This window comes from Podarcis pityusensis (assembly GCF_964106645.2).
Source record: "Podarcis pityusensis genome assembly, chromosome: 14".
Classification (NCBI taxonomy): domain Eukaryota; kingdom Metazoa; phylum Chordata; class Lepidosauria; order Squamata; family Lacertidae; genus Podarcis; species Podarcis pityusensis.
In genome coordinates, this window is record NC_138039.1 from 19,650,426 (window position 1) to 19,666,874 (window position 16,449).

The 16,449-nt window shown below is 46.2% G+C and overlaps 1 protein-coding gene across 1 annotated transcript in view; it reads left to right on the plus strand.

The window, feature by feature from the left end:
- Positions 1-2,289: 2,289 nt before the first annotated feature.
- The window catches only part of LOC308463515 (syntaxin-binding protein 4-like), a 61,996-nt gene continuing 47,836 nt past the window's right edge, over positions 2,290-16,449 (plus strand). The window contains exon 1 of the mRNA XM_080981963.1: positions 2,290-2,751. Coding sequence (XP_080838089.1) covers positions 2,687-2,751 — 65 coding nt within the window. The 5' untranslated portion in view covers positions 2,290-2,686. The remainder of the gene's footprint in view (positions 2,752-16,449) is intronic.

A 16,449-nucleotide genomic window follows, 5' to 3' on the forward strand; every position in this document is an offset into this window, starting at 1 on the left:
GGCAGCCTTAGGCGTGCGCAAACACCCCTTATGTTTGGCATTCTGTGTCCTTTGCTGTATGCTACACAATACTAGGGATCATGATTCAAAAAGTGCCTTCAGCTAAAGACAGTCAGAAGGTCATATTCTTCTCCAGTTTGCAGTAATAAGCTGTAGGGTCATCAACCATTTTCTCCAAGATAAAGTCCTATGCCTTTTATAATTGCTTTACAAGCAGAAATTCAGTAGGTAAAGTCCCCCCAGCATATACCTCTAGGGGAATGCTTCATGGGTTGAATTATTGAATCACTCTGTGCAGACTTAGGTCTTAAAATATGGAGGTCTAAGCATGCAGCCAACATTTTACCCAATCGCTCACTAAGAAGTAACACAATTCAGTAAGTTTAAACATATTAGGCTACCTCATCTCCTCATTTTTTGAAAGCAATTTCCCCTGATATATTTTGCACATTATGTTCACAAACATCTGCACACTTCCCCTGATAAAGACATTTTTAATTAGTTGATTGCGAAAACGTGCACATTTGGCAATATACCATACAAAAATATGTATGTTAGCAGGAAGGTTCCCTAAAATGTAGACAAATTTTCATGAGGACCTCTTTTTTTTTGAAAATAAACATTCCATGCTGATGTGGAAATGTATTGAACTGAACCATAGACTATGAAAAATGAGAACCTGGGAGAAACTGAGGCAGATACACCCACCTCTCATAGGACAATCATCTTGGCCTGTTGCTTGTCTGTGTGATTCTATTAATCATACTATGAACTATCCCTTTCTGAGGCATCATAGTTCAGATGATATGGAAGCTCTGCTATTTGTGGCTTTGCTAACTCGTATCCCTCAAAGCAAATACAGAAAATGTGATGAGCAGGCATGCATTCCTAAGTGCCCAGGGTGTAAGGATGGGCAAATATATCCGTTTCCAATCCTTTCCCCCATCTTAAGTTCAGTTCTCCACCTTCCCACATCAGTCTGTGATTTTTTAAAAAATAAAAGGCCTCATGGAAATTTGTCAGCATTTTCTTGAATTTATCCTAATATGCACCTTTAGTTTATACATGGTTTTACATAATTTTTGCAAAACAACTTTCCCTAATAGGATGCACGTCTGTCCATCATTTTTGCAGTGTTTTTACGCACAGCTTAGTATATGCATTTTTGCACACGTCGCCTGGCTAGTGAGCTGCTCTGCAAAATTCTGAGAATTGCAAATTTTGAAGGATGCCTGTGTTTTGCTTCATGTAGTGTTTCGGAAAGTGTGAATTAGGTTTGCCTTTAAACATGAACTGAATTGAATTCCCCCCGCATCCCTGACAGGGAGCTCTGATGGACCGCAGTGCTGTACTACCAGGCCACTACATGCCTGAGAGCATGTCCGTTTGCAGCTCTTCCCACACGGCAAATACTGTTGGGACGCAAATGTGTATCCGTTGCAAACATGACTGCCGTGAAAAGTGTGAAGGCAGCTCTCTAATCTATCTCTGGGCAGCCTTTGAGGGGGAGGGCTTGAGCTATCCATTAATCTGTTTTCCTTAGCTGCTGAAATTGGATTTTTAAAGTTTCCAAGAGGGACATTTCTATTCTCTTTAATCTCTTCTTTCTCAGCCTGAATTTTGTTGTTGGAGACAGAGCGGGTGAGCAAATTTATATATGTGTATGTATTGCAATTTTAAAAATAAATAAATCAACAACACGTGAGCTAAAAGAGTTTTCTATATTTTAAACACCCTAGAACAAACATCTTTCTCTCTCTCTCTCTGCCTCTCTTTTTTCTTTTAACTGGCCGGCGGGATATTTGGACTGTTTACATACTAAATAAAACCATAAAATCTTCTTTTCCTTGATCTGCTCTTGGGCAAAGGATATTTTATCAACTGAGTGGGAGGTAAGGGCTGCCGACTTGATTGGCAGCATCTGTAAGTCTGGAACGCGGGGAGCAATGAAAAGGCTCCCTGCCAATCTGCTGTTTATTGCGTCCCCAGTGTGATTCCCAAGGATACCTTGCGGAGGGCTCCTGGTGCGCCTTGCTTGTCTCCCCAACGCATGAAACAGACTCATGACCCACTAACAGCAGCATCCATGATGCTCCTGGGAGCTCTCCTTCATGCAGGAGCAAAAAGGAGATACAGGGGGTCCCTTTGATCTGAGCTGTCCCTTCCGGGAGGTTTTTGCAGCCACCCTCTTGTTGTTATGTCTGGAGCCAGAGCTAAAACCTTTGGAAGCCCTTGGGAATGATTCTGCCCTTGACGGACCTGCCACTTAGGATTAACAAAGAGTCACAACATCTGTTCCTTGCACGCTGTGCCCGAAAGGCTGCCAGAATGAAATGCTCAGGCCAAGACCGTGGCGCCAGCCCACCTTTGTTAGCCGACGCAGGAGGGAGTTGAGGGCATTGCCCTTTTGCAAATTATTCCTCAAATCAATTTCCATTGAGAGCCAAGAGGCCTCCAACTCTGGGGAGCCAGTCGCATGTCGCATTTTTTCCTTGGAATTAGAAGCATCGGAATCCACCCCTCAAACGCTCCCGTGATTCTGTAGGTGTTTGGATTGTCGGGGAAAGCACTTGCCGTCGGGTCGCTGACATATGGCTTTGCAACTGAGCGACCAGATTTGTTGCACGGTCTTATTCCATCGCTGGGGACAATAGGAGGGAGCCAGTCATTCCGGGGCCACGAGAGAATGTCCTATCTTAAGCCGACTGGCAGGGAACTTGAACGCTTTGACGGACTCTCTCTGATTTATTGGTAAGAGGGGCTGCTTGTGGTCTGGGGAGTGGGGAGAAGGCTTAAGTGTCTTCCTGCACAACTGCTTGTCTTTTGCACATCAGTGGAGACGTTTCGGGGGTTTTAGGAAACATGAGCAGACCCCTGCAAAGGCAGGGTGGGGGGGGGTGTTTTTGTGTGGTGTTGTGTACTTTGGAATGTTCGCCCAAGAGATTCGTGAGGCCGGACCAAGTGGCAGATCAGAATGTCTTTTCATAAAGCTTCTTAAAAGGAGGGTAAATGCCAAGATGCTGGTACACAGCCAAAAGACTGAATCAGAGGAGACCCTGTTTTGGAAAAGGCAAGGATGTTCCTGGGCAGGTTTCCTTGGCATAAAATACTTGCAGGGAGATATAGTGAAGTTCCAAGCCCGTTAATGGACAAATTGAAAACCAGCTATCCTTTGAAAGCCACTCTTCTGCGAATTTTGCGGTGTAATTCTCCAGCTTAAAAATGGGCACAAACATGCATGCACTGGGGGGGGGGGGATTATTTATAAAAATGCTCATATTAGTAAAAAATGACCCAGATTAAAACCATTATATCATGGGGAAATTATTGCGAAAATTTGTGTAGGAAGCAACGGTGCATGCAATAAGTGTGTAGTTTAGAAGAAGCATTTACCGTAAATGCTGACAAATTAAATGCTGATGCAGAAATATGGTGAACAAGACTAGGGAAATGAGAAGTAGGGGGAGAAACAATTTTCACCCATCTTTACCTCTTCCAGTGTTGCATTGGTACCTTAGTCAACAGATCCTTACACCATTCAAAGTGTGTGGCACGTGATGGGCTTGCACAAGAATTCTGTGCACACGATGGCCCCAGATATGACTTCTGGTGGGTTGCCAGGTGGGGGAGAAGTAGCATAGGGAACTCAGTACATTTAAAGGGGTGCCTGGGTGACCAAAACAACAACAAAAAGCTTGAGGAACATTCCTCTCTAGGGACTCGCATCTAAAGATCTGCGGGAGAAATCAGTAATGTCTGGATTACAGTGCAGACATCTATTTTAGATTGAACATTGGTTTGGGACAATGTTTTGAACCTTGTTGGTATTGCTAGGGAGACAAAATCCTTAAGTTCCCCTTGGCAATGCAGTTGTGGTACTGGCAGCCTACAGGTCAAGCCTAAATCTGAATGGAGCGTGTCCACCACCCACAGGCCAACATCTTTAGGCAAGGCGTGGCTGTGTACCTATAGCACGGGCACCTAACTTGTATCCTTCCATGCATATGTATCCGTGTGTATCCTCTTTTGTGCACACAGAGTTTCGGCAGGCGAGCCACATGTGGGAGGGGCAAACGTTTTGTGCACACAATGGCCCCAGTTTGCATTCATGATTTTTTTTCCCCTTGGGGGGGTCTCCTCTGTTATATTGCAAGATACTTTTGTCAGAGAAGGAAAGTCCTGATGTGCGCACATAACCCGCTTTTGCATGTAGACATGACTGAAGGCTATCCTGGCTGACAGCTATTTTGTCTGTAGATTTGGGTATGTCCCTGGATGGATTGGGTCTGCTTGGGAATATTATTCATGCCTACCTGAATGCCTTTCAGTGATGTGCATGCAGTTGTAAAAACCCTGGGTCAGTCTACTAGACGTGTTCGGTATGTGTGCCTTGAGTCTGTGTTTGCATAGATGCATATGCCGTGGTTTGTGCAAGCTGAATGGAGAATGTGCACAAACACTGGCCATTGTACAAGTTCCTGCAAATATATTGAACTGTACACAAACACATAATATTAACACGGGATATTTTGCAGTCTCCAAGTGTAACTGGAGACTCTGCAGAAACAGACGCCAGTCAGGTAGTATGGACATCACTAGGTCCCAATGTACATAGTCTGAGCCTGACCAATAACTATTAATGGATTTTGTCTAAAGCAAGGGTGAAGAACTTAAGGTTTGGGATCCAAATGTCACCCCCTAGACCTCTTGATCTGGCCCTCAAGACTCTCCCTGGGGCACACCCCCTCCCAGACCCCATACACCTCAGAAGGCAACCTCCCTCATTAGTCCTCCCCACTCTTTGATCGGCGTGCATGAATGGAGACATGTGTGGCATGTTAAACCCTGCACCCCTCCTCCATGTGTTAAGATATTTGCCTAGTACACCTGGTAGAGACTGATATGCATAGGGTTGCCATACGTCTGGAATTTCCTGGACATAGCCTGAATATGGCAGTCAGAAGTAGTGTCTGGGAGGGAAATCCAAACATATGGCAACCCATGTCGAAAGTCTAGATTTTGCTGAATTTCCTTTAGCTCAAAATCTTCTCTCTTTTTTTGAGATTTTGCAAAAGCAGTTTTGTGTCTGGGTTTTCACCTTTTGTAATATGGCACCCCTAGATATGCAGGTACAATGGATTCTGTTTGCCGCTTTTTGGTGGTAGCACAGTGTGGAAGGAGAAGGTTGGTGGTAGCCAATTGTAGTAGGTTGTAAAAGAGAGCTGCTGTGCTGTAGTGGTTAGAGCAGGGGTCAGCAAACATTTTCAGCAGGGGCCAGTCCACTGTCCCTCAGACCTTGTGGGGGGGCGGACTATATTTTTTTTTGGGGGGGGGGGATGAACGAATTCCTATGCCCACAAATAACCCAGAGATGCATTTTAAATAAAAGCACACATTCTACTCATTTATAAACATGCTGATTCCCTGACCGTTCGCAGGCCAGATTTAGAAGGCGATTGGGCCGGATCTGGCCCCTGGGCCTTAGTTTGCCTACCCAAGGGTTAGAGTGTTGGACTGGGACCTGGGACACCAAGGTTTAAATCTGCCCTCAGCCATGAAGTTCATTAGGTGACCTCAGGCCAGTCACTGTCTTTCAGCTTAGCCTACTTCACAGGGTTGTCATGAGGATAAAAAGGGGGACATGGACTGATGAGCCAGTGTTGTGAGCAGCAGGCTGTGAAAAGATCCAGTAGCAAAGGAATGACACCAGCCTACAGAAGAAATGGGAGGGAAACATCCAAAAGTATGGTTACCAGACGTCCCCGTTTCCCAGGGACAGTCCCCGGATTTACAAATCTGTCCCCAGACAAAATCCGTCCCCGGAATGTCCCTGGATTTCATTTAATGTCCCCGGATTTATATTTTAAGTGTTGTAGATTTATTAGTAGGGAATGAATGTTGTGTGATTGGTTCAAAGGCACAAGACACATCCTATGGGCACTTCCAGTGAGGCAAAATGGCGGGTGCCAGGGCAGCGAGCTCCTGAAGCCAGCCAGAGCCAACTGCACTACCAGGCTGGCTCCGGGCTGCTGAGACTGCCACTGCTGAGGGGGAACTGGGGATGACCGGCGCATCAACTGGGGGAACCGCTGACCCTCCCCATGACCCAAATCAAGCCGGGTGCGAGAGCACCTGGCCACCTTGCTGACTGCCCAGCGGCGCTCCAGGGCCAGTAAAAACCCCAGAGCTGACTCAGAGAAGGAGGAAAGGAGAAGCAGAAGGAGGAAAGAAGGAGGAGAAGGAAGAGAGAGAAAGAGAAAGGAGAAAAAAGAGGGGATCCCCAACCTTGCCTCTCTGCTCTGTCCACTGCTGCTGAGGAAGAGAGGTAGGAGAGCACCAGGAGGGCAAGGACATGTGGCCGAGCCCAGGCCCGACCCGAGCCTTCTCCATAGCAGATAGCGCTCCAAGAAATCAGCCCAGAGAAAAGCTGCACAACAGAGGAGACCCAGAAGAGAAGCTATTACTTCTTAATTTTTTAAAAAAATGGTTTTTAAAAAATAACTTTTTTCTCTTATTTTTTTTTAAAAAGTGTCCCCGGATTCTTTGGGGGAAAAAATCTGGTAACCTTAGCCAAAAGTACTGCAAAAGAATGTTATCTGGTGCATTTGAAACTTGCTGTTCTTTTCAAGGGTATTATGTTTTTGCAGGAAAGGGATTCTTTTTACCTTTTGATTAGACCAGGGATGGGGAGCCTCAGGCCTGGGAGCCAAGAGCAGCCCTCCAAGCCTCTCTATCTAGCCTTCAAAACTCTCCTTACACCACAGCCCCTTCCCAACCACACCCCTTCTCCCCAAGCCACGCCTCTCAAAAATCCTGGTTTAAGCACCCACTTGAGTGTTTTTGCCTGGATGGACTGTGCCCTTGAACTCTGATAATGCCTCTTGATTGTCTGGATGGAGGACAGAGAGACTGCACTTGTTTGGTGTAGCTCAGCTGTTGTGTACACATGTACACCCATTGAACATTGCATGTGAATAACTGTATGAGTGTACAGCTCAGCTATCTGTGTCCATAGGTACAAAAATTGTACACTTGTTGAACGCAATGTGCGAATGCCCCATGGGAATAACAATACAAGTGTACAGCTCAACTATTAGTGTATATAGACACACCGATTGTACACTCATTGAATGTAACACGTGAACACCACTAGAATGTGCACAGGCTCAATGCATTGGATGGGCAGCAGGTTCACAGCCGCTGTCCCCAAACTCATCTCCCTTGCTTTGAGTGACTCTAGAATGCACAGGGCCTTTAGCTTGTCTGTGTACAGGCACTGCACCCAAACTTAATTTGGTACCCTGCAAAATGCAGCAACCCCAACTGCCGCTCTAGAGTCGCATTATGTGCTGGAGCTACAAGTGAGATCAGCAGATGCAATATCTGTTCTCGCTCTGAGCAATGAGCCCACACAGTCTAAATATGTGGAAATAGTTCCTGCCTCCTTAACTTCCTCTCTGTCCCAGCTCAGAAATTTGTATCAAAAGGAATATATTATTATACTATCTGATGACTGGGAAGGAGGACTCTACCAAACAGTCTGTTTATTGAGTGTCCATCCTCATTTGTTTGCACAAGATTGCATGGTGGTCACACAAAGTTGCTGTCCGTTGGGTGCTCGTTGCGATTGGTTCGTGTGGAGGTTATTAGTGAGCTGCTAAGCATCGACATTATCCCACCCTTTTCCATGGCATTTGCCCATCGCTATCCTTAAGGCAAAAAAAACCTTGAATTTTGCACAGTCTAAATATGCTGGTATAAAACGGAATCATACCTGGAAAAGTCAGGAGGCAGCTGGAGTCTGAGTTTGGGCAGAGAACGACCAATGGGTCTGAAGTGCCTTTTTAAAGGTGCATTACTAGCCAGTTATGCTACTGCCAACCACATCATTGGTTAGGGAAATTACAACTATAATGGGGCCAGAAGAGTAGAAAGTAGCTACTAGTAGCATGGTAGGGTACTGATGCTTGCCTGAGCCTCCTATCCCTGGGATCTCTGCAGCTTATCAGGAGAGAGATTGGGAAGGATGGCACAGCAGCAAGACACCAGCAGAGCCAATATAGTGCTCCCACCAGGGTGTCTACACCATACTGAACTCACTAACACCTTGACCCTCTTCTGCCCAGTTAGCTGCTGTGATACTGCTGATGGGAGTTCAGGTAAGTACCCCCTGCCCAACTGACTACCGTATTTTTTGCTCCATAAGACACACTTTTTCCCTCTTAAAATCCATGGGGAAATGTCTGTGCGTCTTATGGAGCAAATGTGTGGTCCCTGGGGCGGGGGGGGGGATCCGGGCTTCCCTCACCAGCCCTGACCTGCTGTTTGGGTCGAGCAGCTCTGGGGTAGCCCGCGAAGCCTCCGCAGGGCAGTGGGGAGCTTCATCCCGCTGCCCTGGGGAGGCTTCACGCGGCTATCCCTGGCTTTTGCGGGAGGTGGGGGGAGGGACAGAGCGAGGCTCTCTCACTTCCCCCACCTCCTGCAAAAGCCCCCAAGAGCTGCCTTTTTTTTTCTTGAATCCCCCCCCCAAAAAAAGTAGGTGCGCCTTATGGTCAGGTGCACATATGGAGCGAAAAATATGGTACTTTGGGTAGCTGCTAGAGATGCTTCTGAAAAGGGAGAGCTTTCCTTAGAGTTGGTCTCTTAGGCTGCAAAGGTGGGGGTGTGCTATCTTCACACTCACAGGGGTGGGGCAGGAGAAATCCAGATGACTTTCACAGTCAAAAGATCATTGCATAGTTGAAGATCTTTTTCCCCCTTAAGTTCTTCCTTAGTTGCTTGCCTGAAACAATTTTTGCCACAATTTTCCAGTTACAGCTGCATTCCTCCTGTATTTCAGATGACCTGCAGACAGGGAACATACTTTGGGGGGAGAAGTTGGCTTCGGATTGTGTTGCAATGCAGACCTGTTTAATTCGCAATCCATGAATCTATTTGTGAACTGAAGCACAACTATCCTTTGAAGTTCGCCCTTCTCAAAATTTTGCAGTGAAATTCTCTGATCCCCAAATTCTTATATTAGGGGAAAGTGTGTACAAGAATGCATGTATTGGTGAACATAACAGGCAAAAAAATGCATCGTCTTGCACAAAAATGCATACAAAACTGAATATTAGGAGAAAATCAGATTAAAATGTTGGTGAACTTTCATGAGGACTTTAAAAAATATATATATTATAAAAATGAGAAACTGAGAGAAACAAACTGACAGATTCTTGGAAAATGAGAAAGTGAAGTAGGCAGATTCTTAGAAAATGAGAAACCAACATTGACTGGTTCCTCCATCCCTATTAGAGACAGTAGCATAGTCACCAGCTTCTTCTTTTTAAACTTCCTCTCCATCTTTCCTTTTAAACAGTTTAGGCTGCCACTTTCCCAGGGCATCAGTGAGCTGTTCTGAAAAATGTGTGTATTATTTACTAACTCCTTGAAGGAGAAAAACAATCTGCTGGTAAACAGCTTCCTTCAGCTGCTCCTCCAGCTGCTGCCCTGTGGGTGCAGCAGTGGCTGTAATGGTGCTGGTGGCAACCAGCAATGGCGGCTGCCACAGTCGGCAATGGGGGCAGCTGGCCATGGCAATACTAGCAGCCGCCATGGCCTGCCACCTGAGGCAACTACCCATCCACGCATCATGAACAAACCAACCCTGCCAGATGCATTGTGGGACAGATGCCACAGGTACTGGCCCCAGCCTTGGCTGATTCCATATTTCCCTGGTCCCTGTTGTGGGCCCCTACCTGCCCTACTGGACCTCCAGGCCCCTTAGGCACAGTGCGTGGGGCAGATGCCCCACTGTCTCAACTACTTCCTCCATCACCATGGCCACCACCTTTCCCTTTCTCTTCTAACCTCTTCCAGCTGGTGCAGAGTGCCTGAATCACTGCTGCTGGCACAAGGAGCATCAGGGAAAGGGCTGCAACTCAGCAGCAGCACACCTGCTTTGCCTGCAGAAGGTCCCTGGTTCAATCCCTGGTACTTCCAGGTACAGCTCTGAAACCCTGGAGAGTCACTGTGTAGACAGTACTGGACTAAATGAACCAGTGGTCTGACTCAGTATAAGCCTCTTCTAGGAGAAGAGCTACAGCTCAGTGTTAGTGCATCTGCCTTGCATGCAGAAGGCACCGGGTTCAATCCCCAGCATCCCCAGCTAGGGCTGGGAGGGTTACCTGCCAGAAATCCTGGAGAGCCCCTGCCTGATGGCACTGAACTAAATGCGCCAATGGTCTGACTTGGTGTAAGGTAGCTTGGTATGTTGCACTGCGTCATGGCTTTGTGGTCTTTAAGGCCTTCTGGCAAGGAGAAGGTACACACTTGCACTGCATTGAGACTATGTAGTCTTTAATGCCACTAGGCATCAGCATTGGCTGGTTCTGGGAGGTGCTGGGAAGGAGATCTTAGCAGACTTAGCAGCTTGCCTGCTTCTGGGGAGGAAAGCAGGGGGCAGCCACGGTTGACAGTGAGCCTTCTGTCAGAGTGTGGACCCCAGCAGATGCCAGGTCCATTCCAACCCTGGCCAGAGAAAGAGAATAAGAAATGGCAGCCCTCCCGGCAGAGGCTGCTCTGTTTGTTCTCCAATATGGGGGTGATTAGTTCTGGTGACGCATCAGCGGCAAGTTGCCCGCCCTGAGCAAAAGCCGGAGCTCTATGGCCAGAGCGGCCCCCTGCGTGTGAAAAGGGCCAGCTGTGCGGCCTGATGTTCAGCTGTCCTTACACTTTTATTAGGATTTTGTCCAGCAAGCCAGCTTTGGAGGGCAGCAAACAGATGGCCAGGGAGATAATGTGTCCCCATCACTTTGATAAATATGGCCCAACTCAGTGACTGATTAAAAGATTAATTTGTTAGAGAGTTTGGGGATGTGAGGGGGAGGAGGAGAAGGAGATGGAGAAACAGAAGGAGAAGGAGAAGGAGAAAGAGAAGAAGGAAAAAGATCTTGGCCTAGTACTTTTCCAGCCTCCACATGTGGCAGAATTTGATACGGAAAGGTAGGAGATAACGCCCCATTATCCTCTCTCTCTCTCCCCCCAGAAGGGAGCGTGCCTAGCCAAGTTCTCCTGCTCCTCCTCCTCCTCCTCCTCCTCCTCCTCCTCATTTCAAATAAACAAGGAAATTCAAGGATGCAATATGATGCCATTATATATGGTGCATTTTTACAATAGGGCAAAAAATGTTGTACGGATGAACATTATCATGGATTCCGATGATGATGATGATGTAAATGCATGGGATTGCAGCCAATGTTAATTTTACTCGGAGTAGGTTCATTGAAATGAATGAACATGACTTAGGTCTATTAATCTCAATGGGGTTTTTTGTGTAGCAAACAGGGATGGGGGAGAAATTCGGCCCAGTTCACATTTAAAGGCCAATCTACGCAATTCTTGCCTTTTGAAACTATAAGTGAACCGAAACATAGCCATCTTGCAAAAATTCTCATTTTTCTGAATTTTGCAACGCAGTTTTCCAGCCAAGTTGTGCACCTTCACTAGGGTATTAGAATCTAAAAGAATATAAAAATGCATTATATTAGGGGAAATTGCTTTGCAAAAAAAATGTGTACATTAGGAAAAACTGCATACAAAGATGAGTAGATAAATTCGCAATAAATGCAAATAAATTTCCTGAGGGGAGACACACACACACACACACACACACACACTGCCAACTGAAAAATGAGAAACAAAGATACACCAAAATTGACATATTCACCCATCCCTAATAGCAAGTGACTAAACCACTCTATTGTTGTGGTGGTGGTGGTGGTGATGTTATGACTTCCTTAATCTTAGTTGCACAAGGAGTACTTTTCTTACTCTGTGGTGAGAAAGAAATACACTCTGTACATGCTCAGCATCTTCTGCTCCTATCACATCACTTCTCATTTCCTGCAAGGGCTCTGAAAACAAGGTCCAGGGTCTTAAAAGGTAAAGGGACCCCTGACCATTAGGTCCAGTTGCAGATGACTCTGGGGTTGCGGCACTCTTCTCGCTTTATTGGCTGAGGGAGCCAGTGTTTGTCTGTAGACAGCTTCTGGGTCATGTAGCCAGCATGACTAAGCCACTTCTGGCGAACCAGAGCAGCGCACAGAAACTCCGTTTACCTTCCCGCCGGAACAGTACCTATTTATCTACTTGCACTTTGATGTGCTTTCAAACTGCTAGGTTGGCAGGAGCAGGGACCAAGCAATGGGAGCTCACCTCGTCATGGGGATTCGAACCGCCAACCTTCTGATCGGCAAGCCCTAGGCTCTGTGGTTTAACCCACAGCACCACCAGTGTCCAGGGTCTTAGGCCTAGTTAAAATTAAGCCCTGTTTAAAATGGATCTAAAATGGACAGCAAGTAAGACTGAAGCTTGCCAGGAACGAAAGCCATTCTCACAGAAAAGTTTTTCCCCCCATTCTCATATGGGAATTGCACTTTGCACATGTTTATAGATACCTTTGTCTTGCTTATTATGTCAGATGTTCCTAATTGAGCCGAGGGGGCATGATTACTACATGTCTTCTAATGCTAACATTTGGAGAGGGGCGGAATGAAGGCGCACTTCTTTAAGCCAAGTCTGTGCTAAAGTGGCTGGTTTTTCTGCCTTGTCCTTTCGGAAAGACAAATATATCATATGCTCCAACATTCCAGGACATTTTAGCAATTTCCGACTGCCATATTCCGACTATGTCCAGCAAATTCAGCACGTATGGCAACCCATTTATTTATTTATTTATTTATTTACCGTATTTTTCGCCCTATAGGACGCACTTTTCCCCTCCAAAAATGAAGGGGAAATGTGTGTGCGTCCTATGGGGCAAATGCAGGCTTTCGCTGAAGCCTGGAGAGCGAGAGAGGTCGGTGCGCACTGACCCCTCTCGCTCTCCAGGCTTCAGGAAGCTCTGTACAACCCTTGGGAGACCAGCGCGACTTCACGCCGGGCTCCCAAGGGTTGCGCAGAGCTGCCTGCATTCCGAAGCCTGGGGCGCACTGAAGAGCGCGCCCGGGCTTCGCGCAGCTCTCCGCAAGCCTGGGGAGACTGGCGCGGCTCCCTAGGCTTGCGGATAGCAGGCTGTTCTGGGGGCTGGGGGTGGGGGAAGCTCGGGCTTCCCCCGTGCCAGCCCCGTGCCTGGGGGGAAATATTTTTTTTTCTTTATTCCCCCCCCCAAAAAAAACTAGGTGCGTCCTATGGGGCGGTGCGCCCTATGGGGTGAAAAATACGGTATTTCCCGCCCATCTGACTGGGTTGCCACAGCCACTCTAGGCAGCTTCCAACATATAAAAATAAAAATAAAACTTGAAACATTAAAAAAACTTCCCTATACAAAGCTACCCTCCAGGTGTCTTCTAAAGGCTGTATAATTGCTTATCTCCTTGGTTCAGGGGCCGCATAACTCCATGCCCTTCGATGAAATTAGTGACATCCTACCATACCTGCCAACATTTCTCCAATGAAAATAGGGACGTCCTAAGGAAAAGAGGGACATTCTAGGATCAAATCAGAAACCAGGACAGCTTCTCTAAATCTGGAACTGTCCCTGGAGAATAGGGATGCTTGGAGGGGCAGATGCATCTCTCTCCCTTTGCATTACCAGCAAATCTGCAGTTGAACTACCTCAAATTTGGGGGAGAAGGGACAGCTAAGAACACAGTCAGTGAATTAGTCATTTTTCAAATGTATTTCTTATTGTTACTTATTAAAAATATAAACAGGCTGCTACTCACTCAGGCTCAATGGTGTGTTTTTAGGAAATGTAGCGTAACAGTGAAATGTTACTTTCACAATGCTGTTTTGAAATCACATTTTTGTTCATATCAGGGCGAAATTGCATGGAAACCTATTCTTTCTTTTTAAGAGTGTGTTAAAACTGTCCATTTTTATTTTTGACCCCTGATCCAAAACATGCTTCCACTCCCAATATGGATCACAGGGCCGTGTGCCAATTTTCTTCTGAAAATAACCTCTTCTGACAGCTATTTCCCCCCGAAGGTGATGCCTGTTGCAAGCTGAATCTTCAGAAGCAAATAGTGAGGGGGGGACATGGTCTTGTGTGGGAGGGGAAATGTGGGGCTTTAACCCAGATTAAATCACTCTCCATGCTACCCAAGCGCTAGCCTTGGTGATGCTGCCATTCTGTTTAAAAATTCTGTTTGTCAAAATTGATGGGTTCAAAAGTGATCAGATGTCTACTGGGTCTGGCGCTTTCTCTAGCAAACGATATTCTTGTAATTCAAATCAAGATAAATTAGGAGTCAATTTGTGCACAAATGCATTGAGCATGGCTAACTCAAGGGCTGACTTCCTGTCTTTTTCCCAAGTGACTGGTTTGGTGTCACCAAGTAGGAATTCCCCTGTGCTCAGTGGGTTGCCTCAAACTCAGAGCAGACCACTGGAATTAACAGGCCTGTTGTTGTTTAGTCGTTTAGTCGTGTCCGACTCTTCATGACCCCATGGACCAGAGCACGCCAGGCACTCCTGTCTTCCACTGCCTCCCGCAGTTTGGTCAAACTCATGCTGGTAGCTTCGAGAACACTGTCCAACCCCCTCGTCCTCTGTCGTCCCCTTCTCCTTGTGCCCTCCATCTTTCCCAACATCCCAGGGTCTTTTCCAGGGAGTCTTCTCTTCTCATGAGGTGGCCAAAATATTGTCAATGCCTCTACTTTCAGCAGGACTAGCAATGAATACATGGGGCATATATTGAGCCCATGATAGTCTCCTAAAGCCACCATTCCCAAAGAAACGCTTTCTAGGGAATAAATCCCATGAAAACAGAGGGATTTAATTCCAATCACACACACATGCCCTTCCTCCCAGGGCTATCTGCTCAAATACAGCGGCAGCACGTAGCTAATGAATGTAATAAATGTAATATGATTGGTAGCAAAATGTCATCCAACATTAACAATTTCCAAATAATATATATGTCAGTCTATAACCAAAGAGTAGTCAATGTAATGAGTTACTGGCGATGAAGACCACGATGTAGGCAGGATGCCTTTCAATGTCCAAGAAGTATTGTAGTGGGTGCTCAAACGTAATGAATTCAATAGCAATCAGCAAACAAGCAGAACAGTATAACTGGATTGGATCAACTGTTTCGAAGATGAATATTCGTCAGCAAGTAATTCCATACAGTTTATAAGTTCTTAAGGTAAAGGTAAAGGGACCCCTGACCATTAGGTCCAGTCATGACCGACTCTGGGGTTGCGGCGCTCATCTCGCTTTATTGGCCATGTGGCCAGCATGACTAAGCCACTTCTGGCGAATCAGAGCAGCGCACGGAAACGCCGTTTACCTTCTCGCCGGAGCGGTACCTATTTATCTACTTGCACTTTGACGTGCATTCGAACTGCTAGGTTGGCAGGAGCAGGAACCGAGCAACGGGAGCTCACCTCGTCATGGGGATTCGAACTGCCGACCTTCTGATCGGCAGGTCCTAGGCTCTGTGGTTTAACCCACAGTGCCACCCGCGTCAACAATGCCACCCGCGTCCACAAACCAAACATTGGTATAATCAGCATCAGTTAGCTACACTGGTTAATGAGCTCTGATCCACAAGTATTATATTTACCTGCATGGCTATTCTAAAAAAATACTTGCTGACAAAGATTCATCTTTGAAACAGTTGATCCAGCTGTATTTGAGCAGATATCTCTGTACTGCAACACAGGGGTTTGTTTTTCTTCCTCCCAGGGTGGCAAACGACAAAATCACAAAATAATGGATGCATTAAAAACTTTTTTTTAAGCTACCTAAACTAAAGAACCCATGGATGGGAGGAGGGAGGTCTGAGATTCGGAAGAACCATGTGTAATTTTTATTATTTGTGATTATGAGTGTGAACGAATTTGTAATATCAAATAAAAATATTTTAATGTTTTTTAAAAAACCATTTAGAGACATTAAACATGTAGAAACATCAAAGCACAGCTATATGTCCTCATAGCTAATAATTTCAAGGTTGCCAAGAACAGTAGCTTTCATCTATGAAAGGCCTGGCTGAAAATGAATGTTCACCAGAGAGGTGCTCCACAAATGTGGAAGCAATACCAAGAAGGCCCTGCCATCGGGTCAGTATCCACTGAGAGCCAGTGTGGTGTAGTGGTTAAGAGCGGTAGACTAGTAATCTGATGAACTGGGTTTGCGTCTCTGCTCCTCCACATGCAGCTGTTGGGTGACCTTGGGCTAGTCAAACTTCTTTGAAGTCTCTCAGCCCCACTCACCTCACAGAGTGTTTGTTGTGGGGGAGGAAGGGAAAGGAGAATGTTAGCCGCTTTGAGACTCCTTAGGGTAGTGATAAAATGGGATATCAAATCCAAACTCCTCCTCTTCTTCTTCTTCTTCTTCTTCTTCCTCCTCTTCTTCTTCAGCAACAGCAGGCCTGGATGCTCTCCTATGTAAAGAACACCCAGTATTTAGAAAACGAGCACTGCAGAGAGTGAAATAGGGCTAGAACCTTTCTACCTG